Source organism: Gorilla gorilla, chromosome 17, assembly GCF_029281585.2.
Source record: "Gorilla gorilla gorilla isolate KB3781 chromosome 17, NHGRI_mGorGor1-v2.1_pri, whole genome shotgun sequence".
Classification (NCBI taxonomy): domain Eukaryota; kingdom Metazoa; phylum Chordata; class Mammalia; order Primates; family Hominidae; genus Gorilla; species Gorilla gorilla.
In genome coordinates this window covers 50,810,483-50,834,998 of record NC_073241.2, presented here as the reverse complement: position 1 = coordinate 50,834,998, position 24,516 = coordinate 50,810,483, and the positions used below count along the sequence as shown (strand labels likewise).

Here is a 24,516-nt window from a genome sequence, read left to right as displayed (position 1 = left end):
TGGTGTCGGGCCCCTGACCTCACGTGATCTGCCTGCCTTGGCCCCTCAAAGTGGTGGGATTACAGGTGTGAGCCACCCTGCCTGGCCTAGAATTTTTTTTTTCTTTTTTTATTAGTGCCTTTGTAAAAGACAGAATTTCATGAAAAGTGGAATCATACAGTATGTACTCTTTTGTGTCTAGCTTTTTTATTCAGAATGATTGCAAGGTTCATCCATATTGTTTACTATTAGTAGTTTGTTTCTGTTGATTTTTTTTTTTGTTTTTGAGACAGAGTCTTGCTCTGTCACCCAGGCTGGAGTACAGTGGCACGATTTCGGCTCACTGCAACCTCTGCCTCTTGGGTTCTAGCAGTTCTCCTGCCTCAGCCTCCTGAGTAGCTGGGATTACAGGTGCCTGCCTGCTAATTTTTGTATATTTGTAGAGACGGGGTTTTGCCATGTTGGCCAGGCTGGTCTCGAACTCCTGACCTCAGGTGATTCGCACACTTTGGCCCCCCACAAAGTGCTGGTATTACAGGCGTGAGCCATCACGCCAGGCCTGAAATTAAACTGTTTGAAAATTAGCACTTACAATTTTGATAGGTGGATTGTCCTGCATAGACATTGAATCATTTGTAGTAATGTAAGGTACCTGACACAAACATTTACCAAGAATGTATTCTTAAACTTCTTGATCTTTGGCCAGTCTGATAGGTGAAAAATGATATTTTGTGTTGGTTTTAATTTGTATTATTATCTTGTTATCTATTATACCAGCCATTTATAGTTGTTTCCCTGTAAATATATTTTGGTTATTAGCTTTTGCTATTTCTTGCCAGTATTTTTCCCCAGTTTTGCCCTTCAAACTTGGCTTCTCAATTTTGTGACAAGGCTTAAAAGGCCTTTCTCACGTGAAAACAAATATTTAAGGATTTCCCGGCTGGACACGGTGATGCCTGTAATGTCAGCACTTTGAGAGGCCGAGGCGGGCATATCACCTGAGGCCAGGAGTTCAAGACCAGCCTGGCTAACATGGTGAAACCCCATTTCTACTAAAAATACAAAAAATTACCTGTGCATGGTGGCGTGCACCTGTAATCCTAGCTACTCGGGAGGCTGAGGCGGGAGAATCGCTTGAACCCAGGAGGCGGAGGATGCAGTGAGCCAAGATTGCACCATTGCACTCCAGCTTGGACAACAGGAGCGAAACTCCATCTCAAAAAAAAAAAAAAAAAGATTTCCCATACTTTAATCTGTGTTTTAATGTTTTTATTTTAATGATTAACATTTTTCTTGAACATTTTCTTACTCATAAACTAGAATAGGTTACCTAGATGGTTACCCAGTTTTTCTAACACCAATTAATTAACTAATTAATTTATTGGAGATGGGTTCTCTGTCGCCCAGGCTGGTGTGTAGTGGTGTAATCACGGCTCACTGAAGCCTTGATCTCCCAGGCTCAAGTGATCCACCCACCTCAGCTTCCTGAATAGCTGGGACTATAGGTATGCACCACGCCTGGCTGATTTTTTTTCTTTCTTTTTTTTTTTTTTTTAGTATAGATGAGATTTCACTGTGTTGCCCAGTCTGGTCTCAAACTCTGATTAATAAATTTTTCTTTGAGATGGAATCTTGCTGTGTTGAGCAGGCTGGTGTCAAACTCCTGGGCTCAAGCAATCCTCCTGCTTCATCTCTGAAGTAGCTGTTATTACAGTTGTGTGTGCCCAGCTAGCAGCAATTGTTGAGTAATCTATTTTCATTAATTTGAAATGAATGAAATCAATACCACCTTTATATGTACTAAATTCCCTGATGGATTAGAGCCTATTTTTATTTTTATTTTATTTATTTATTTGTTTTTTGAGATGGAGTCTTGCTCTGTCGTCCAGGCTGGAGTGCAATGGCACCATCTCACGTCACTGCAACCTCTGCCTCCCGGGTTCCAACGATTCTCCTGCCTTAGCCTCACAAGTATGTGGCATTACAGGCACCCACTACCATGCCCAGCTAATTTTGTATTTCAGGCCTATTTTTAGAGTCTATTTTGTTCTGTTAATCTCTACAAATTTATATGTTGGAACTAAACTGTTAAATATTACAGCTAAGTGTATTTTAATATCAGTGTAAATCTACCCTGTTTTTTTTTTCTTTTGAGATGGATTCTCACTCTGTTGCCCAGGCTGGAGTGCAGTGGTGCAATCTCGGCTCACTGCAAGCTCCGCCTCCTGAGTTCACGCCATTCTCCTGCCTCACTGCCTCAGCCTCCTGAGCAGCTGGGACTACAGGCACCCACCACCACGCCCAGATAATTTTTTTGTATTTTTAGTAGATACCGGCTTTCACCATGTTAGCCAGGATGGTCTCTTATCTCCTGACCTCGTGATGAGCCCGCCTTGGCCTCCCAAAGTGCTGGGATTACAGGCGTGAGCCTCCGCACCCGGCCTACCCTGTTATTTTTTAAGTGACAGTATGAGACTCCGTTTCGATGGAGTTTTGCTCTTGTTGCCCAGGCTGGAGTGCAATGGCGCGATCTCAGCTTACTGCAACCTCCGCCTCCTGGGTTCAAGAGATTTTTCTGCCTCAGCGTCCCAAGTAGCTGGGATTACAGACATGCGCCACCATGCCTGGCTAATTTTGTATTTTTAGTAGAGATGGGGGTTCCTCCTTGTTGGTCAGGCTGGTCTCGAACTCCTGACCTCAGGAGATCCGCCTGCCTTGGCCTCCCAAGTTGCTGGGATTACAGGTATGAGCTACTGTGCCTGGCCAATAGTAATTCTTTTTTAAAAATTCCTTTAAACTAACTTATTTGTACTTATATTTATTCATATAAACTTCAGTAAGCACACACATGTGCAGTCTCATTTTTTTGTTTGGTTTCTAAACTCCCTCCTCTTTTCTTCATTTTAACATGCTTATTTTTTGGTGCACATTCTGTTGTAGACCCTAGAGGAAGATGTTTGGAAGTTAAATTTTTTGACACCCTGCATATCTGAAAAATATTCTAGGCTCCACACTTAATTGGGCATTGAATTCTACTTGGGACATAATTTTTCTTCAGCATTTTGAATAATTTTCCCATTATCTTGCTTCCAGTGTTGCTATGGAAGGTTTGTTGTAATTCTGATTTTAATCATCTGTATGTAGTCAGGATTTTTCCCCCCTCTAGAAGTTTGAGAGTCATCTTTTTATCCTTATGATAGGTTTTTTAAAAATTAAAAAGTTTTTTTCCTCATTGCCAGCAGAAACATAGAAAGGCTGAAAAAAATTTTTTGGGGGCTGGGCACGGTGATTCATGCCTGTAATCCCAGCACTTTGGGAAGCCGAGGCGGTTGGATTACCTAAAGTCAGGAGTTCGAGACCAGCCTGACCAATACACCGAAAACCCGTTTCTACTAAAAATACAAAAAACATTAGCTGGGTGTGGTGGCGCGTGCCTGTAATCCCAGCTACTCAGGAGGCTGAGGCAGGAGAATTGCTTGAACCCGGGAGATGGAGGTTGCAGTGAGCCAAGATTGCGCCACTGCACTCCAGCCTGAGCAATAGAAGGAGACTCCATCTCAAAAAAAAAAAATTAAAAATAGATAACTTTTTTCATCCATTGTTCTAGATACTCTTAGGTCCCCTCCCTGGTGCGTGCGTGCGTGCGTGCGTGCATGCGTGTGTGTGTGTGTGTCAGAATCTCGCTCTGTTGCCCAGGCTGGAGTACAGTGAGTGGCGTGATGTCGGCTCACTGCAACCTCCACCTCCTTGGTTCAAGCAATTCTCCTGCCTCAGCCTCCTCAGTAGCTGGGATTACAGGTGCCTGCCTCCATGCCCAGCTAATTTTTTTGTATTTTTAGTAGAGACAGGGTTTCACCATGTTGGCCAGGCTGGTCTTGAATTCCTGACCTCGTGATTCACCTGCCTTGGCCTCCCAAAGTGCTGGGATTACAAGCGTGAGCCACTGTGCCTGGCCCCACTTTTTTGTTTTTTTGTTTTTTAAAGAGATGGGGTCTTGCTTTGTCACTCAGTCTGGAGTGCAGTGGTATGATCATAGTTCACTGCAGCCTCAGACTCCTGAGCTCATGTCATCCTCCTGCCTCAGCCTCCCGAGTAGCTGGGCCTGTCTACAGGCGTGTGCCACCATGCTCAGCTTATTAGAAAATTTTTTTGGCCAGGTGCAGTGGCTCATGCCTATAATCCTAGCACTTTGGGAGGCCAAAGTGGGTGGATCACTTGAGGCCAGGAGTTTGGGACCAGCTTGGCCAACATGATGAAACTCTGTCTCTACTAAAAGTACAAAAAAGGCCAGGCGCAGTGGCTCATGCCTGTAATTGCAGCACTTTGGGAGGCCGAGGCAGGCAGTTCATGAGGTCAGGAGTTCGGGACCAGCCTGGCCAACATGGTGAAACCTGATCTCTACTAAAAATACAAAAAAATTAGCCGGCATGGTGGTGCGTGCCTGTAATCCCAGCTACTCAGGAGGTTGAGGGAGGAGAATCACTTGAACCCAGGAGGTGGAGGTTGCAGTGAGCCGAGATGGTGCCACTGCACTCCAGCCTGGGCAACAGAGTGAGACTACATCTTGGGGGAAAAAAAAAATAGCCAGGCGTGGTGGTGCATGCCTGTAGTTCCAGCTACTTGGGAGGCTAAGGCACGAGAATTGCTTGAACTTGGGCGGTGGAGGTTGCAGTGAGCTGAAATTGTGCCACTGCATTCTAGCCTGGACAACAAAGCGCGAGACTCTGTCTCAAAAAAAAATTTTTTTTCTTTTTTTTCGTGGTAGATCTTGCTCTGGTCTGGAACTCTTGGCTTCAAGTGATCCTCCTGCCTCAGCTTCCCAGAGTAGCTGGGATTATAGACATGCCACTGCACCTGGCAATCTTGGCCCTTTTAATTAGGAAACTCATGTCATTCAGGTCTAGGAAAATTTCTTGAATTCTTGATTTTTTTTTTTCCCCCAGTGCTTTTTTTCTATTCTCTGAAAGGTCCAGTTAATGGCCAGTTGGACCTCATGGCTCGTCCTCTAATTTTCTAATTTTTTTTTCTCCCATGTGCCATCTTAGTCATTTTGATCTACTTTATAGGAGAGCTCTTTGTCTTTACCTTCTGATGGCATCTGTTGACTTTTTCACTTTTTTCTGTAGTGTTTTTAATTTTCAAGAGTTCTTTTTTGTATGCTGTTCTTGTATATCTGTTTCATGACAAATTAGCTGATTTTTAGTTTTTGTCTCTAATTTTGTGTTCAAAGCTACTTTTTTCCTGTTTTTTCGTCATATTAAGGCTTTCCTTGTATTTGTGGTGATTCTTGTTTAACTGCTCATGGTTAAAAGTGATTGGAAATTGTATGTTTTTGGATGGTGGAGTGGCTGGTAGACTCCTGATTATAGGGTGTGTGTTTGTGTGTGTGTCTTAGTGATTATAGGTAGACCTTATCAGTATTTTTAGGTATTTTCTCTAGGGCTTGCCAAATTCAGTAGTACTCATCTTCAGAACGATCAGTAGAACACAATCTTTCCACTTCCTTAGTAGAAGGTATAGGCTTGGCTGCTATCCTCTAGGAACCTTTGAGTAGGCAAAGAGGGTTTTGAATGAACAGAGTGGGTTTCAGCAATCAGTGTGTATATTCCTATTTATTCCTTCTGTTCTCAGCATGATACTTCCATCCTCAACTGTGCCTGTTAAGCCTGTAGACCTTCTGTTTCACTCCTTCTAGAGATTTATACCTCTAGTCTTCTGAGTGCTAGTAATGGGAATGGCAATCTGGGAGAATATCTGCTTTTTTTTTTTTTTTTTTTTTTTTGAGACGGAATCTCGCTCTGTTGCCCAGGCTAGAGTGCAGTGGTGCGATCTTGGCTCACTGCAAGCTCTGCCTCCTGGATTCAAGCAATTCTCCTGCCTCAGCCTCCCCAGTAGCTGGTACTACAGGCACCTGTCACCACACCCAGCTAATTTTTTGTATTTTTAGTAGAGACGGGGTTTCACCATGTTAGCCAGGATGGTCTCGACCTCCTGACCTCGTGAATCCGCCCGCCTCGGCCTCCCAAAGTGCTGAGATTACAGGTGTGAGCCCAGCCTTTTTTTTTTTTTAAGAAAAGATGGAGTCTCACTCTTATTGCCCAGGGTGGAATGCAATGGCGTGATCTCAGTTCACTGCAACCTCCGCCTCCCAGGTTCAAGTGATTCTCCTGCCTCAGCCTCCTGAGCAGCTGGGATTACAGGCATGCACTACCATGCCCAGCTAATTTTTTTGTATTTTTAGTAGAGATAGGGTTTCACCATGTTGGCCAGGCTAGTCTTGAGCTCCTGGCCGCAAGTAATTCGCCTGCCTCGACCTCCCAAAGTGTTGGGATTACAGGCCTGAGCCATTGTGCCCCCGGCCCTATCTGCTTTTTTGAGTCCCATTTTCTTTTTTTTTTTTTTTTTTGAGACAAGAGTCTCGCTCTGTCGCCTAGGCTGGAGTGCAGTGGCACAATCTCAGCTCACTGCAACCTCCACCTCCTGAGTTCAAGCGATTCTCCTGCTTCAGCCTCCCGAGTGGCTGGGATTACAGGCGCCTGCCACCACGCCTGGTTAATTTTTGTATTTTTAGTAGAGACGGGGTTTCACCATCTTGGCGAGGCTGGTCTTGAACTCCTGACCTCGTGATCCACCTGCTTTGGCCTTCCAAAGTGCTGGGATTACAGGTGTGAGCCACCGCACCCGGCCTTTTGAGTCCTATTTTCATCCGCATCTCTATGGAGTCTGATACTGCCAATTCCTGAGTCTCGGGTATAAATAGATCTTCTCAGCTTTCCACATTTCTACCTGAAGATTCAGATTTTCTTGAGCCTACTAAGTCAATTATTTGTCCTTCTCTGTAGCATCTGTACTTCTAAATTTTTATCATCTACTGTCTTGTTCTTTATCCTTTGGGTTTATGGCTTTGTCTTGGTTTTTTATTTACTTACTTATTTTTAGATATGGGTCTCACTCTTTTGTCCAGGTTGGAGTGTACTGGCATGATTATAGCTTACTGCAACTTTCAACTCCTAGGCTCAAACAATCCTCTTGTCTCAGTCTCCTAAGTAACCTGGACTGTGGGTGCATGCCACAATGCCTGGCTAATTTTTAATTTTTGTAGAGACAGATTCTTGCTATGTTCTCCAGGCTGGTCACAAACTCTTGGCTTTAACCTTCTGCCTCAGCCTCTGGAGTTTCTAGGATTACAGGTGTGAGCCACCACAACTGGGTCTTGTTTTGTTTTAGTCCCTCTATTGCTTTTTTTTCCAGTAGGGTTTGAATCGGAATAGAGGTAAATGTGTTGGCTTAAATCTTCCTTCTTTAACTATATTTCAGTCTTTTTCTATGTATATAGTTATCTATGTGCTTTGTTTTTTCCCCAAAATAGGATTTTACTTTATTGGTTTAACCAATTTTATGCTTTTATTATGAATTGTTTTTCATATTTTAAAACTTTTTTTCACAACATGAATGAATGCCTACTAGTCCATTGGCTGCATATAGTTGAGTGCAAATTAGAAATACTAAAATTAAATACTGTACGTGTAATATGAGCTTTGAGGAAATAATGACTAATGGTAGGACAGGATGAAATTATGGAGCGTTATATTTGATGAGAGCCGAATGGATGATTACATCTTTCCTTTGTCCTTTTGAACATTAAAAAAAACCCTTTTTCTTTCAGGTGCTGTGTGATGTGTTAAGAGCATATTATAAGGAATGGTTTTGTCTAATTTTCATGAGTTATGGTGGCTGAGACATCGAGTCTATATTTTGGGGCAAAAACTGTAAGTAAACCTCAAGGAATACACTGATTTTCAACTATTCTATGCTTATGTAAGACAAGTTATTGATTATTCATAGGAATATACTTGGGATACTTTGTTCTGTTGGCCTTAAGTGTACTGACTAGATACTTCAAAAGGAGGAGTTAGATTTTACTTAAATCAAGGTTATTTCTGTGTAGTATTAGCATTGACATATTTCATGGATTGTACAAAACTTTATTTTGTTTTTTAATTTTTCAGAAATGGCAGCACAAAAGGAAATCTATATTAATAGAATATTTTGTTGAACAAAGGAGGTTAGATAAGAACTGCAAACCAACAGACTCAGCAAACAAGGAAAGAAACGTGTTAGCCATAAGACATGTTTCAAGTGAATCGAAGTCCAATAACTGTAGACTTCAGAAGAAAAAAGTTTTCAAAAATTTTATCAAAACAGGTCACTGATAAATAACTCCTCCAGTAATAGAGCTAGGCCTGAAACCAAAATTAATTAAAAAATCAACAAAACAGATTGAACCTGAATTAAATTTCTTTTGATAAAAAAACTTGTTAAAAATAATCAAAATTTTCCTCAAATTTTTATTACCTTGTCCAAAGTAAAGCAAGTGTCTTTTAGCATTCATGCCAGCTTTTCTCATGTTCTAGGAATGACAGAAACCTTACTTGAAGCAAACTAGTATTTTTGTTGAAAATGTATATCAGCATCAGTTAAAGTTGATTTTTCAGACCTGCTCCTCGGTAATAATACTAGCTAATCAGCATTCACGCCTACCAGGACACAAAAATCCTCTTCAAAACTACTCAGAAAAGAAAGTCATTACTCAGGAATGATGTCCATTCAGGAGAAATCAAAAGAGAATTCCTCCAAAGTTACTAAAAAAAGTGAAGATAAGAATTCAGAAACAGAAATTCAGGATTCTCAAAAGAATCTAGCAAAAAAATCAGGTCCAAAGGAGACTATAAAATCACAGGCTAAATCTTCCAGTGAAAGTAAAATAAATCAGCCAGAATTGGAAACACGCATGAGTACAAGGTCATCAAAGGCAGCATCTAATGATAAAGCTACTAAATCCATTAATAAAAATACGGTGACTGTGAGGGGATATTCACAAGAATCTACAAAAAAGAAATTATCTCAGAAAAAATTAGTACATGAAAACCCTAAAGCAAATGAACAGCTTAACCGGAGATCACAAAGGCTACAACAATTAACAGAGGTTTCAAGAAGGTCGTTACGCAGTAGAGAAATTCAGGGTCAAGTTCAAGCAGTTAAACAGAGTTTGCCACCAACTAAAAAAGAGCAGTGTAGCAGTACTCAGAGTAAATCTAATAAAACAAGTCAAAAACATGTGAAGAGAAAAGTACTGGAAGTAAAGTCTGACTCTAAAGAAGATGAAAATCTAGTAATTAATGAAGTAATAAATTCTCCCAAAGGGAAAAAACGCAAGGTAGAACATCAGACAGCTTGTGCTTGTAGTTCTCAATGCATACAAGGATCTGAAAAGTGTCCTCAGAAGACTACTAGAAGAGACGAAACGAAACCTGTGCCTGTAACTTCTGAGGTGAAAAGATCAAAAATGGCTACTTCAGTGGTCCCGAAAAAGAATGAGATGAAGAAGTCGGTTCATACACAAGTGAATACTAACACAACACTCCCAAAAAGTCCACAGCCATCAGTGCCTGAACAAAGTGATAATGAGCTGGAGCAAGCAGGAAAGAGCAAACGAGGTAGTATTCTCCAGCTCTGTGAAGAAATTGCTGGTGAAATTGAGTCAGATAATGTAGAGGTAAAAAAGGAATCTTCACAAATGGAAAGTGTAAAGGAAGAAAAGCCCACAGAAATAAAATTGGAAGAGACCAGTGTTGAAAGACAAATACTTCATCAGAAGGAAACAAATCAGGATGTGCAATGTAATCGTTTTTTCCCAAGTAGAAAAACAAAGCCTGTGAAATGTATACTAAATGGAATAAACAGCTCAGCCAAGAAGAACTCCAACTGGACTAAAATTAAACTCTCAAAATTTAACTCTGTGCAGCACAATAAGTTGGACTCTCAAGTTTCCCCTAAATTAGGCTTATTACGAACCAGTTTTTCACCACCAGCTTTAGAAATGCATCATCCAGTGACTCAAAGTACATTTTTAGGGACAAAGCCACATGATAGAAATATAACTTGCCAGCAGGAAAAAATGAAAGAAATTAATTCTGAAGAAGTGAAAATTAATGATATTACAGTAGAAATTAATAAAACCACAGAAAGGGCTCCTGAAAATTGTCATTTGGCCAATGAGATAAAACCTTCTGACCCACCATTGGATAATCAGATGAAACATTCTTTTGATTCAGCATCAAATAAGGTAATCTGTTTTTATTATGCACAATAGAGGTGCCTAAATATTTTCTGTAAGAAATGTCTTTATAACATTTTAGCACAAGAATCAAGTCATTAAAAGATTGAAGAGTTGTTTAAGTTCTCCTGTTGTTAGTGAGAGTTTTATTAACCCAGTCTTGTTGTGATAGAACTTTAGATGTCTCACATTTACTTGGGGTGCTTCTCATTGTTTCCTCATTTTTGCTCTTCATTTTTATTTTATGTAAGCATAAGCCGGTTGAATTCCAGCTTTTCTTTTAAATTTAACACACTGATTTTCTGTTAATTATAACCATAGAAAGTACGTTTCTTAGGGACTACTTTTTTTTTTTTTTTTTGAGATGGAGTTTCGCCCTTGTTCCCCAAGCTGGCATGCAATGGCACAATCTCAGCTCATTGCATCCTCCGCCTCCCAGGTTCAAGCCATTCTCTAGCCTCAGCCTCCCGAGTAGCTGGGATTACAGGCATGCATCACCATGCCTGGCTGATTTTGTATTTTTAGTAGAGACGGGGTTTCTCCATGTTGATCAGGCTGGTCTCGAACTCCCGACCTCAGGTAATCCATCCACCTCGGCCTCCCAAAGTGCTGGGATTACAGGGGTGAGCCACTGCACCTGGCCTTTAGGGACTACTTTTGACCTAAATATTAAAATTAATTTCAACTAGGACTAATCAGCCTTTTTTCCTACTGGATATAATTTAAAAGTTAAACATTTTTAAGGAGATGACCTCTGTGGCCATTTTGAATAGTTGGCAAGTAGAATGTCTGTCTGAGAGGTATAAATAATTCAGTCTTCAGCCTAAGAATAAAATTGTAGTGGCCTAGACTCTGAAATGGAAAAGTAAATTGAAAACCAGAATCTTGTGTCTGGAATAAATTTTGATTACCTAAGAAAGTAGTTTTAAATTTTACGAAAGCAGCTGAGCCCTTTTCTTTCTAAAGTAAATTGTGTGTAGACTACTAATATATAAAACCAATAAGCAGAAATTTTATATGCATAGAACCCTGGAACTCTAACATAGATCAAACTCATTTATTTGTACTGTTTAATTTTATAATAAGAAAACTTGGAGTGGAATGTGATTTAGGCAACATGTTTGGTGGCACAAATAGAATTAGAATCCAGGTGTTCTAATTCTTAGCCCAGCATTCTTTCTAAAACAACATACTCTGAACATTAGAAATCATTTGAGCAAAAAAAGTCATCATGAATAGAGAAAAAAGTCAAATCATTTCAAAGTTTTGCAAGTGATTTAAAGTTCTCTTTTGAGACATTTTGTCTAGGAGCAAATGTGAGTGAATTAGGAGTCTGGGCTTTATTCCAGAAGCCATGAAAATAGATCAGTGTCTATTATTTTTCTTAAAGGGAGAAGACACCATATTGTACTCTCAGATTTTATTTTCTATATAGACAGGAATGCAAGCATCAATTAAAAGATGATTGTTCAGAGAGATTTTACCAGTCAGTGATAGTAATTAGAAATAAGTAGTGAGTTGTAGTATGAGTAATAAGTTGTGGCTTCATGCAGAGATGTAGTGGCTTTTTATTCAGGATTGTGTCTCCAGATACAGTTGGAGAGTGTGTCTTCTAATTGCTTGCTGCATAAATGCCTGTCAAAACTCAGAAGGCAGTTTATGGAGAGTATATTGATGGATATGAAATCTAATTCATTCCTTTGTACTAAACTGTACTTGAATGAAGATGTTTATGTAGACCACATTATTTTGACCTTTGATAACATTGCTTTTACTGAAAGATACTTTGAATTTATGCAGCCCCTCTGTTTGGAGGAACATTATAAGAAACCATCCTGCCAGGCATGGTGGCTCATGCCTTTAATCCCAGCACTTTTGGGAGGCTGAGGCAGTTGGATCACCTGAGGTCAGGAGTTCGAGACCAGCTTGGACAGCGTGGCGAAACCCCATCTCTTCTAAAAATACAAAAAATTAGCTGGGTGTGGTGGTGCACACCTGTAATCCCAGCTACTCAGGAGGCTGAGGTGGAAGAATCATTTGAACCTGGGAGGCGGAGGCTGCAGAGCCAAGGTCACGCCACTGTACTCCAGCCTGGTTGACAGAGTGAAAGTCTGTCTTCAAAAAAAAAATATCCTAAGAAACTTGTTGCTATGTTAAAAATCTTACGGTTTGAAATTCTGGAATATTGCAAACATTTAGAATATAGCAGAGATGAACATTACTCTCATATGTGTACCACCCAGATTTGACAAAAGTTAACATTTAAAAAAAATTACTGAAAATCCTTTAAAGTTACAAAAGGTACATTACAGGTGTAGATGAAGACTGCAACTCTTTTTTTTTTTTTGAGATGGAGTCTCGCTCTGTCGCCCAGGCTGGAGTGCAGTGGTGCATCTCGGCTCACTGCAAGCTCCGCCTCCTGGGTTCATGCCATTCTCCTGCCTCAGCCTCCTGAGTAGCTGAGACTACAGGCGCCTGCCACCACGCCCGGCTAATTTTTTGTATTTTTAGTAGAGGCGGGGTTTCACCCGTTGGCCAGGATGGTCTCGATCTCCTGACCTCCTGATCCTCCCAACTTGGCCTCCCAAAGTGCTGGGATTACAGGTGTGAGCCTCCACGCCTGGCCGAAGACTGCAACTCTTTATTCCATTTACCCATCTCCCCATAGTTAAAATGTGCTCCTAAAGTGGATGTGGATCTTTTCAGTTTTTATTTCTGTGATTTTATATGTATATAAATTCATAAAGAATACTTAGCTTTGTTTGTTTCAGTGTTTTACAAAAATACTAGCACATATATTTTTGTAACTTGGCTTTGTGAAATCAACATTATATTTGATACTTATTGATACTGGGTATTTTTAAAACTATGGGAATATACCACAAGTTTATCTTTTCTTCTATGAAAAGACTTTCACCTTGGGCCAGGCACAGTGGCTCATGCCTGTAATCCCAGCATTTTGTGAGGTTGAGGTGGGAGGATCTCTTGAGCCCAGGAGTTTTAGACAAGTTTGAGCAACATGGTGAGACTCCCTCTCTACAAAATAATTTAAAAATAGCTAGGAGTGGTAATGTGTGCCTGTGGTCCCAGCTACTTGGGAGGCTGAGGCAGGAGGACCCCTTGAGCCCAGGAGGTTGAGGCTGCAGTGAGCTGTGATCATTTCACTGCATTCCAGCCTGGGTGACAGAGTGAGACTCTATCTCAAAAGAAAAAGAAGACTTTCACCTTTCAGATTGTTTCCAATTATTTTTCACTAATCTCAACATTTTGACCACTGTCACAGAGTGATTAGGAAATGTGGTGGTGACCATATTGGTTCAGGACATATTTGAGTGCCTGCTGTGTTGAAGGTGCTGTGCTGTGCTAGGGCCATAGAACATGGATAGGTTTCCTGCCCTTAAGGAGTTTCCATTTCCATTTCCCTGAGATAGCCACTTTTGATGGAGTTTGGAGTATTTTTTTCTTTTTTGAGACGGAGTCTTGCTCTGTCGCCAGGCTGGAGTGCAGTGGTGTGATCTTGGCTCACTGCAACCTCCGCCTCCCGGGTTCAAGTGATTCTCCTGCCTTAGCCTCGTGAGTAACTGGGACCGCCACCACACCCAGCTAAGTGCAATGGCATGATCTCGATCTCGGCTCACTGCAACCTCTGCCTCTTGGGTTCAAGTGATTCTCTTGCCTCTGCCTCCTGAGTAGCTGGGATTACAAGTGCCTGCCACCACACCCGGCTAATTTTTGTTTTTTAGTAGAGACGGGGTTTCACCATCTTGGCGAGGCTGGCCTGGAACTCCTGACCTCAGGTGATCGGCCTGCTTGGGCCTCCCAAAGTGCTGGGATTACAGGCGTGAGCCACCATGCCCGGCCTCACGCCCAGCTAATTTTTTTGTATTTTTGGTAGAGACAGGGTTTCACTATGTTGGCCAGGATGGTCTCGATCCCTTGACCTCATGATCCACCCGCTTCAGCCTCCCAAAAGTTCTGGGATTACAGGCGTGAGCCACCATGCCCAGCCTGAAGTGTTTTCTTTTGTTATTTACTAATTGAGTATCTGCTTTGGCAAGGTTCTGAATTAGAGGCTATTGGGAATAAAAAGGTAAATATAATATGGTTGTTGCTTTTAAGCTTTATAGGTAAGTCAGACACAAATAACTGATTGAAAATAAAAAGTGATAAGCACATGAAAGAGATTTAGACAAAGTAGATGAAGAACAGCTAGAGAAGATTGGGAAAGGCTTTATGGAAGAGGAGCAATGAGTTGAATTTATATAGGGGGAAAGGTATTCTGGATCAGCACTATCCAGTAGGAATATAAGTGAGCCACATACATGATTTAAAATTACCTGGTAGCCACATTAATGGAGTAAAGAGAAATAGATAAAATTAATTTTAATATCTTTTATTTAACCTGTCTTTTTTTTTTTTTTTTTTTTGAGATGGAGTCTAACTTTGTCACCTAGGCTGGAGTGCAGTGGCACTATCCTGGCTCACTGCAACCTCCGCCTCCCACGTTTAAGCGATTCTCCTGCCTCAGCCTCCCGAGTAGCTGGGATTACAGGTGCTTGCCATCACGCCCAGCTAATTTTTGTATTTTTAGTAGAGACGAGGTTTCACTGTGTTGGTCAGGCTGGTCTTGAACTCCTGACCTCGAGTGATCCGCCCGTCTCCGCGTCCCAAAGTGCTGGGATTACAGGCATTAGCCACTGTGCCCGGCTGGGTGCTTAAGTTCAAAATCTGGTGTGATTTATGCTTTCAACACATTTCAAGTGATACCACATTTTAAGTGCCCTCACTAGTTAGATGTGGGAGTGATGACCATATTGGACATTATAGTCTAGACAGATGAAACTTGGAAAAAAGGTATAGAGCCAGGAAACTATTGAATATATCTGTGGAAGAGATATTTCCTTTTTTTGAGATAGGGTGTCACTATGTTGTCCAGGCTGGCTTCAAACCCCTGGGCTTAAGTGATCCTCCCCTTTTAGTGAGGCTTGTGAGTAGCTGGGACAACAGGCATGCACTGCTGTACCCTGCTTGTTTTTAAATTTAGCATGAAGGGTAATAATGGGCCCTGATGGTGAGAGGGTAGCTTGTAGCAAGATCATGGGGAGACTTCATGTCTGTATTAATTACTCCAAATAAAAAGTATGTTAAATTTTTTTAGTATGCTAAAATTTACTGAAAGCGTATTTAGATAAAACCCAAAGTTGATGTAAAAATTTTGAATTATATGTGTTCAGAATTTCAGCCAATGTTTGGAATCCAAGCTAGAAAACAGTCCAGTGGAAAATGTTACTGCAGTTTCGACTCTGCTCAGTCAAGCAAAAATTGATACAGGAGAGAATAAATTTCCAGGTAATACTTTGGAAATATTATTTGGATTTCATAGTCTTCAGTGACATTTTTGTCAGTATTACAGAAAATGTTATATACCAAATAGGGTTGTTAAATTCTTTTTAACCATTGCTGTATTTTTCAAATATGTGATTATCATGACTATCACCCATGCTTTCAGAATTACTTCTGTTGATTGGTTTGTTTAAAGTACCTAAGTACTACTCTTTGAATCCCTACCAAAAGTTCTTTTGTTTTTTAAACAACTTTTATTTGTGACTTACTTTCTTGAGAAGTGTTCTTAATGAATTGCATAAAATAGTAGTAGCAGCTTATTTCTTAAGTACTTTATTATTTGTGCTTTACCATTTCCGGTTCTTATCTTTAACCCTTATTTACTCAGTTTTCCATCTGAATGATCCTATCTCTAAATTAAGGATTTAATAAATGCTGCAAATTGTCCACTTTGCAAATTGTCCAAAAGCTTTAGTTTTGGAACCTTGTGAACTTTTTTTTTATAACACATTATTTGGGCCGGGCGTGGTGGCTCAAGCCTGTAATCGCAGCACTTTGGAAGGCCTAGGCAGGCAGATCACTTAAGGCCTGGAGTTCGAGACCAGCCTGGCCAATGTGGTGAGACCTCCGTTTCTATTTACTAAAAATACAAAAAAAATTAGCCAGGCGTGGTGGTGCACGCCTGTAATCTCAGCTACTTGAGAGGCAGAGTCAGGAGAATTGCTTGAACCTGGGAGGCAGAGATGAGCCAAGATTGCACCACTGCATTCCACCCTGGGTGACAGAGTGAGAATCTGTCTCAAAAACCAAAAAACCAAAAGAAAAAAAAATTATTTGAACTGTTGGATGAGGATTTATTTGGTCACTTATATTGGATGAGACAGCAGAGGGTATAGAAAAGAAATCTCTTAATTCCTGTTGTTTCTCTGCTAAAGGAAAGGTATACATGGAGCAAAATGTTGAGTTCGGATAATCATTGACATGATTTAACTTTTTCTCTGAGTTGGGGAAGAGAGAATGTAATATAAATATGAGATGCATTTATTCATTAGAAAATAAAATGCATTGCTTATTGCCTTTATTATTCTGACTAAAATTCCAGAGACCATCTTTTTTTTTTTTTTTTTTGAGGCAGAGTCTCGCTCTGTCCTCCAGGCTGGGGTGCAGTGGCGCGATCTCGGCTCACTGCCACCTCTGCCTCCCAGGTTCGAGCAGTTCTCCTGTCTCAGCCTCCTGGGCAGCTGGGATTACAGGCACACATCACCACACCCGGCTTATTTTGTATTTTTAGTAGAGACAGGGTTTGCCTATGTTGGCCAGGCTGGTCTCGAACTCCTGATCTCAGGTGATCCGCCTGCCTTGCCCTCCCAAAGTGCTGGGATTACAGATGTGAGGCCACCATGCCCGGCGTCTTTTATTTTTATTTTTTTAAACAAGAAAATGTTTTCATTTGTTTCTACTTAGAGATTATATAATTATGCAGGCATTGAAACAATTTCCTCATTATTCAGTCCTAATAATTGTTGGTTAAATTAGAGGCAAGCTAATCTACCATTACATCTCTTTGCAGCTTTGTAGTCTGAGTATGAGACAGCCTTTCTGCCTTTTGTCTGAAGAATGGTATCTAGGAAGAAGGTTCTAATTTTATCAGATGGTCTTTATTAAAAATAAGTCATTTAATGCATTGAAGGTTTTTTTTCTTTATGTGTAATGATTTTATCCATTAGATGGAAAACTAGTATAAAACTCAATATATAACCCACCTTCTTGATTAAATTACAGGTTCACCTCCCCAACAGCATAGTATTCTCAGTAACCAGACATCTAAAAGCAGTGATAACAGGTAAGCTATTAATTAGATTTTAGAGCTTAAGGATTTTAACTTACAAGTTTTGAGTTTAGGGTATTCTTCCCTAAAAAGTTATGCTAGTAACCCTCAGTTTACCTACAGATTCTCTTTTCATTACAGCTTTTTCTATGCCTATACATGCTGTTTACTATGGACATTTTTTCTACCCTACTACCTCATTCTTTATTTATTTGTTTATTTATTTATTTATTTATTTTTTGGAGTTGAGGTCTTGCTCAGTTACCCAGGCTGGAGTGCAGTGGCACAATCACTGCAGCCTTGAACTCCTGGGCTCAAGTGATCCTTCTGCCTCAGCCTCCCATGTAGCTAGGACTATAGTGTGGCACCATACCTGGATAGTTAAAAAAAATTCTTTTTTTAGAGAGAAGGTCTTGCTATGCTGCTCAGGCTGGTCTCAAACTCCTGGCCTCAAGTGATTCTCCCACCTCGGCCTCTCAAATCTCTGGGATTATAGGTGTGAGCCACAGTATCTGGCAGCTACCTTATTCTTCTAAATTCTGCATTAAATTTCATTGTGTGACTTTACCGTGGTTTAACAGTTCTATGTTTTATGAACATTTTGGATATTTCTGTTTCATTTCTATCCAGAAAAGAGAAATCCTATGTTAAACACATATATCTTTGCTTACTTGTGTGTCTGTATCTCATAGCTATAGAACTTATCCCGCATTGTCAGACTTTCCTCCAAAGTGGTTGGCCTGTCTCAATAGTGTTTGAGAATGCCCTTTTCCCTAGACTTCTAGAAATACTAGGTATTAGCAACATGTAAGAGTGTTTTAAGTAAGATTAAAAGCTTTTTGTTTTCTTTTTAATGTCAGAATTAAATAGATCTGACTTATTTTGCCTTTTGGATTAACAACAAACAGTATTTAGTACAAATTGGAATGACTTAGATAGCTAAAACTATAAAACTTAAAAGCATATTCAAACTGTGGTAAGTGTTGCTTTTTTTTACTGAAAATTAGTTTTTTTTTTTTACTGAAAATTAGTTTTTGTTTTTTTACTGAAAATTAGTAATTTTCTTTCCCCCTTTATTTTTATCATTATTATTTTTTGAGACGGAGTCTCGCTTTGTCGCCAGGCTGGAGTGCAGTGGCGTGATCTCGGCTCACTGCAACCTCCGCCTCCCGGGTTCAAGCAATTCTCCTGCCTCAGCCTCCTGAGTAGCTAGGACTACAGGCGCACGCTGCCATGCCTGGCTAATTTTTATTTTATTTATTTATTTTTATTTTAGTAGAAACGGGGTTTCACCATGTTGCCCAGGCTGGTCGCGATCTCCTGAGCTCAGGCAATCTGCCTGCCTTGGCCTCTCAAAGTGCTGGGATTATAGACATGAGCCACCACGCCAGGCCTGCCCCTTGATTTTTAAAAGTTTTTCTCCCTCTCTTGAAGCTGAAATTTATCAGCGTTGTGTAGAAAATAAGTTATTTTTGCCGGGTGCGGTGGCTCACGCCTGTAATCCCAGCACTTTGGGAGGCTGAGGCAGGCGGATCACAAGGTCAGGAGATCGAGACCATCCTGGCTAACATGGTGAAACCCCGTCTCTACTAAAAATACAAAAAAAAAATTAGCTGGGCGTGGTGGCGGGCACCTGTAGTCCCAGCTACTCAGGAGGCTGAGGCAGGAGAATGGCATGAACCCAGGAGGCAAAGTTTGCAGTGAGCCGAGATCGCGCCACTGCACTCCAGCCTGGGCGACAGAGTGAGACTTCGTCTCAAAAAAAAAAAAGAAAATAAGTTATTTTTTCCCCTTCCAATGATTTGAAATGACTTGGATCTGTAACATTTAGTAATTTTATTTTATTTTTTTTAAGGGAGACACCACGAAATCATTCTTTGCCTAAGTGTAATTCCCATTTGGAGATAACAATTCCAAAGGACTTGAAACTAAAAGAAGCAGAGAAAACTGATGAAAAACAGTTGATTATAGTAAGTACACAACTTGACCATTTTGGTGAATTTTTGTTAGAACCATCTTAGTATATTTCATGTTGCTATAATACGATATCTGAGGTTGGTAATTTTTATAGAAAAGAGGTTTATTTGGCTTGTGGTTCTATGGCCTGACATCTGCATCTGGTGAGGGTGGCAGATTGCTTCAACTTATGGAGGAAAGCAGAAAGGGAGTGAGCTCATGTGCAGAGAGACCACGTGGTAAGGGAGGAAGCAAGAGAGAGAAACCAAGGAAGCCAGACTCTTTTTTTTTTTTTTTAAACCCTGCTCACCCCAGCAGGAGGGCATTTGAGGGCATTAACCTATTTGTGCGGGATTCACCTCCAAGACACAAACACATCTCACTAAGCCCCACCTCCAAACACTGTCACATTGGACATCAAATTTCCCCATAAATTTTGGTGGAGACAAATCAAATCATATCAAAATCATAGCAGCATTGTATTTATGCAAGGTTTTAAAGAATAAATTCATTCACTTTTGCCAAAGAGCCTTTTTGTCATAATAAATTTTATTATGAAAAATGTTCCCAGGCCAGGTGCAGTGGCTCATGCCTATAATCCCAGCACTTTGGGAGGCCAAGGTGGGTGGATCACCTGAGGTCCGGAGTTTGAGACCAGCTTGGCCAGCATGGTGAAATCCTGTCTCTACTAAAAATGCAAAAATTAGCCGGGCGTGGTGGCAGATGCCTGTAATCCCAGCTACTTAGGAATCTGAGGCAGGAGAGTCGCATGAACCTGGCAGGCGGAGGTTGCAGTGAGCTGAGATGGTGCCATTGCACTCCAGCCTGGGCAACAGAGCGAGACTCTGTCTCAGAAAAATATTTCTGGTGTTATTACAACCCCCTTCTTAAATAGTGACTTTGTCTTGTAACAATAATTGTTTTCATACTTCTAGTTTTATAACAAATTGTGATACTTTATTTCACATCTGTTACTTTCTTAGATTTGTCATTTGATCACTACCTCCTTTCAGTAGTTGATTTAAATGTTAAAATAACATGGAACTTGTCCAGGTGCAGTGGCTCACGCCTGTAATTCCAGCACTTTGGGAGGCCGAAATGGGCGGATCACCTGAGGGCGGGAGTTCAAGACCAGCCTGATCAACACGGAGAAAGCCCATCTTTACTAAAAATACAAAATTAGCTGGGCGTGGTGATTCGTTCCTATAATCCCAGCTGCTCGGGAGGCTGAAACAGGAGAATCCCTTGAACTCGGAAGGTGGAGGTTTCGGTGAGCTGAGATCGTGCCATTGCAGTCCAGCCTGGGCAACAAGAGCGATACTCCATCTCAAAAAAAAAAATAATAATAATAACATGGAACTTAATGTATAAAATGATTTTGAATATCTATATTGCAGAATACATTATTATTTTAAAGTTACATTTTAAATTACAGGAAGATAAATTGGAAAACAGGAGATATTTTGATTGATTAAAAATCTAACTTGAATGAGTGAATATAAAAAAATCAAGGCACCCAAAGTACTAGGAACATTTATGTAGTTACAGTCAACATAATCAGTAGGATTTTTTTTTTTTAAGATGGGGTCTCACACTGTCACCCAGGCTAGAGTGCAATGGTGTGATCACAGCTCACTTGCAGCCTCAACCTCCCAGCCTCAAGTGATCCTCTCACCTCAGCCTGCTGAATAGCTGGGACTAACAGACATGCATCACCACACACAGCTAATTGTTAATTTTTTTTTTTTTTTTTGTGAGACGGAGTCACCCAGGCTGGAGTGCAGTGGCACAATCTTGGCTCACTGCAACCTCTGCTTCCCAGGTTCAAGTGATTCTCCTGCCTCAGCCTCCCTAGTAGCTGGGTTTACAGGCGCGCACCACCGTGCCTGGCTATTTGTTGTATTTTTAGTAGAGATGGGGTTTCATCATGTTGGCCAGGCTGGTCTTGAACTCCTGACCTCGTGATCCAGAGTGCTGGGATTACAAGCATGAGCCACCTCAGGTGGCCCCCCAGACTTTGAAGACATTAAAAAATGGAATGGATTGGGTGCGGTGGCTCATGCCTGTAATCCTAGCACTTTGGGAGGCCGAGGCAGGTGGATCACTTAATGTCAGGAGTTTGAGACCAGCCTGGCCAACATGGCAAAACCCGATCTCTATTAAAAGATATAAAAATTAGCTGGGCGTGTTGGTGGGTGCCTGTAATCCCGTCTACTCAGGAGGCTGAGGCAGGAGAATCGCTTGAACCCTGGAGTGGGAGGTTGCAGTGAGCCAAGATGGCGCCACTGCACTCCAGCCTTGGTGACAGAGCAAGACTCTGTCTCAAATTAAAAATAAAAATAAAGAAGAGTCTACCTGGGTGCAGTGGCTCACACCTGTAATCCTAGCACTTTAGGAGGCCGAGGCAGGAGGATCGCTTGAGCTCAGTTCTAGACCAGCCTGGGCAACATGGTAAAATTCTCTCTCTGCAAAAAATATAAAAATTAGCCAGGTGGCGAGGCGTGGTGGCTCATGCCTGTAATCCTAGCACTTTAGGAGGCCAAGGCAGGTGGATCACCTGAGGTCAGGAGTTCAAGACCAACCTGGTCAACATGGTGAAACCCCATCTTTACTAAAAATACAAAGAATTAGTCCGGTGCAATGGCACGCTCTTGTAATCCCAGCTACTTGGGAGGCTGAGGCAGGAGAATTGCTTGAACCTGGGAGGCAGAGGTTGCAGTAGCCAAGATCGTGCCACTGCACTCCAGCCTGGGTGACAGAGCGGGACCTTGTCTCAAAACAAAAACAAAAATTAGCCAGACATGGTGGCACATCCCTGTAGTCCCAGCCTGGGTGACACAGTGAGACCGTGAGACCCTGTATCAAAAAAACTTTTTCCTCTACACACTAGTAGTATAATTATTGCAAATACGAAATATATATTAGTTCTCATTCATAGAGTATTTCCTATTTGGGGCTTTAGGACTAAGTTTGTAATATTAAAGCTATTTGTCAGTTTTTAAAAAATTGTTATATGCCGTGGATCAGGTTACTAAAATGGAAACATTTCTTAGTAAAATTACATGCAGATTTCAGATTAACATGTTATTTTTAGTAATTAACATTGAATGTTATTCATTGTAGATTAAACAATTCTTACTTTATGCTCACACTATAGCCTTAGAGGCTGATATTCTGGAATAATTCTTTTGGGAGGAAAAAAACTTTTGTGTGTTTTTTGTAAATAGGATGCAGGACAAAAAAGATTTGGAGCAGTTTCTTGTAATGTTTGTGGAATGCTGTATACAGCTTCAAATCCAGAAGATGAAACACAGCATCTGCTTTTCCACAACCAGTTTATAAGTGCTGTTAAATATGTGGTAAGTGGAATTTGTGAATTCTAAAATGCAAAAATCAGATAATTAGGTCGGTCTCTTAATGAGATGAGTTGCCAAATTTAAATCACTGAAAAATTTATGTTTTTAAGAGATAATAATATGTACAAAGCACATGTAGTATGTATACTGGCTTTTTAAAAACAAAGCCAAACATAAAAACCAGCTAATTTATTCTGACTGGTTTATGTTGTGGGATTTTGAATTTAAATTTTACTTTTCTAAAGTAGTGATTGTACTTGTCAGAAGTAATGCTATTTAACTTGTATGTTTTTAAAAAAAAATTCCTTTGATTTCAATAATTATTTACTGTTGATAAATCTATTTAATATTTACATTTCTTGGCACAGTTTTATATTGGAGATTGATCGTGATAGGTATTATACCAAGTAGGTTGTTTGGAGATTTCCTTTACCTTCTCTTTGTTATCATGAGGGTTTTTCTTTATAAGATTAAAAAAGAAAAATTCTAGAAAATTAAGACCTCAGAATTTGTAGTATACTAAAAAAAAAAAAAAAAAAAAAAATTCCCACAGAGTAAATCTGTTTTAGTACAAAATATATTTTTTAATGTAAGTGCATTTTAGGCATAATGGGTATTATTTAATATTTGTGGAAATAGCAAAATTTTGTTAGCAATATTGAACTATTTCAGATATCTTGTGAAAATAGTAATTTAATTGAATTGCTGTTTACCCATATCTGAAATGGAATCTCTTTTTATTGTATACATGTTACCTTCAGTACTGTACACTCACATTAATAAGACCTCCAGGATATCTGAACTGAGATCACCAATTCATTTCATATAAATCTTTATATAGGTACCAGATACTAGATTATTTAAAGGTCTTTATTGGCCTCCGTTAAATTCATATGCTTGTATTAATACTTACCTTCGGTTGAAGGGTTTGTATTCATTGTTTCATTCATCCAGCTACTTCTACCCAGGATAGGGTGAGTTTTTACTTTTTTGGTTCTCTACCTGTGGTCATCCTTTATATTTCTTATTTCATCTGACTTTTCCACACACTCTCTCCTACCACTTCACCAAATATAAGGTGCGTGGACATAGAATATCTATAGCTGGATATTGTTTTATCATTTGAAATTTGTACTTTTTCAATTTGACTATGTTAATATCCTTGCATTGTGAAAAGAAAAATAGTTCTATCAGGTAGCTAAATTATAGAATACTTCTAGGACAAAAATAGTTCAGTATATTTTATATACAAACCTCGTAGAGGAAGTTAGTTCAAGTAAATTCTACTCAGTGTACATTATTCAATTCTGGTGATCATTTAGTTTCCTAAAATTATAAGAACATTTTATTTCAAAGTCTTAATTCTTCACCTTAAGGAAAATTCTTAATTTCTGAGAGGAAGAGTAAATAAATCAATCAGGAAATATCTGCTCTACTCTTCCAAGATGTCAAGGGAAGTTGATTTATGGTACAAGGTGAAGTCATCATCTTCCAAACACATTCTGGCTCTCTTGCAAAGCTGCAAAGCAATGTAGCAACCTAGGGAAGATTATTTCCTGCCCCAGCCAGACCCCTCCTCCAATCCCCCCTTGATGGGACAGAGCCATGGGTTATTTTTTTCATTTTTGAAATAAGCTCAAGAGAAGGAATTGAGTTTAGCAGTTGGCCGTTCTTTGCTGTTATCAAGGTCGATATTCTTATCTTTTGCTGTTTGCAAATCTAGGTATACACAGAGTCTAAGGAAGAGACTCTTCCAAAACATTGTGGTATTCTATAGTGTATGGAGAGAAGAAGAAAACGTACCTATCTTAAAGCTGTTCTGCTATGATCACTGTTCTAGATTTTGGGTTGTGACTTTAAAACATTTATTGGGCTTTTCATTTTATGCCTTTCATAGACATTAAGTGCTCACAAATGCTTGACAAAATATCTTAATT

The 24,516-nt window shown here is 40.1% G+C and overlaps 2 protein-coding genes across 8 annotated transcripts in view; one reads left to right on the top strand and one right to left on the bottom strand.

Annotated features, from left to right (window-relative positions):
• Positions 1-24,516, bottom strand: part of GREB1L (GREB1 like retinoic acid receptor coactivator) — a 365,194-nt gene that overhangs the window by 29,137 nt on the left and 311,541 nt on the right. The window contains exon 36 of one of the 3 annotated variants that reach the window (XR_008673625.2): positions 20,087-20,549. The exons of 1 other annotated variant lie outside the window; for it this stretch is intronic. The gene's annotated coding sequence lies outside the window, so the exon portion shown is untranslated. Of the gene's footprint in view, positions 1-20,086; positions 20,550-24,516 lie in introns of those variants that run through there. One more of the 3 variants, XR_008673626.2, reaches the window with a different exon arrangement.
• Positions 1-24,516, top strand: part of ESCO1 (establishment of sister chromatid cohesion N-acetyltransferase 1) — a 69,369-nt gene that overhangs the window by 17,948 nt on the left and 26,905 nt on the right. For 3 of the 5 annotated variants that reach the window (XR_008673628.1, XM_004059229.5, XM_055368624.2), the window contains exons 3-8: positions 7,646-7,748; positions 7,989-10,105; positions 15,331-15,445; positions 17,222-17,282; positions 19,123-19,237; positions 22,451-22,582. Coding sequence is in view for 4 of the 5 variants with exons in the window: in XM_004059229.5 (XP_004059277.1) it covers positions 8,576-10,105; positions 15,331-15,445; positions 17,222-17,282; positions 19,123-19,237; positions 22,451-22,582 (1,953 nt within the window). In the remaining variant the exon portion in view is untranslated. The remainder of the gene's footprint in view (positions 1-7,645; positions 7,749-7,988; positions 10,106-15,330; positions 15,446-17,221; positions 17,283-19,122; positions 19,238-22,450; positions 22,583-24,516) is intronic. The other 2 variants (XM_055368625.2, XM_055368626.2) reach the window with 1 other exon arrangement.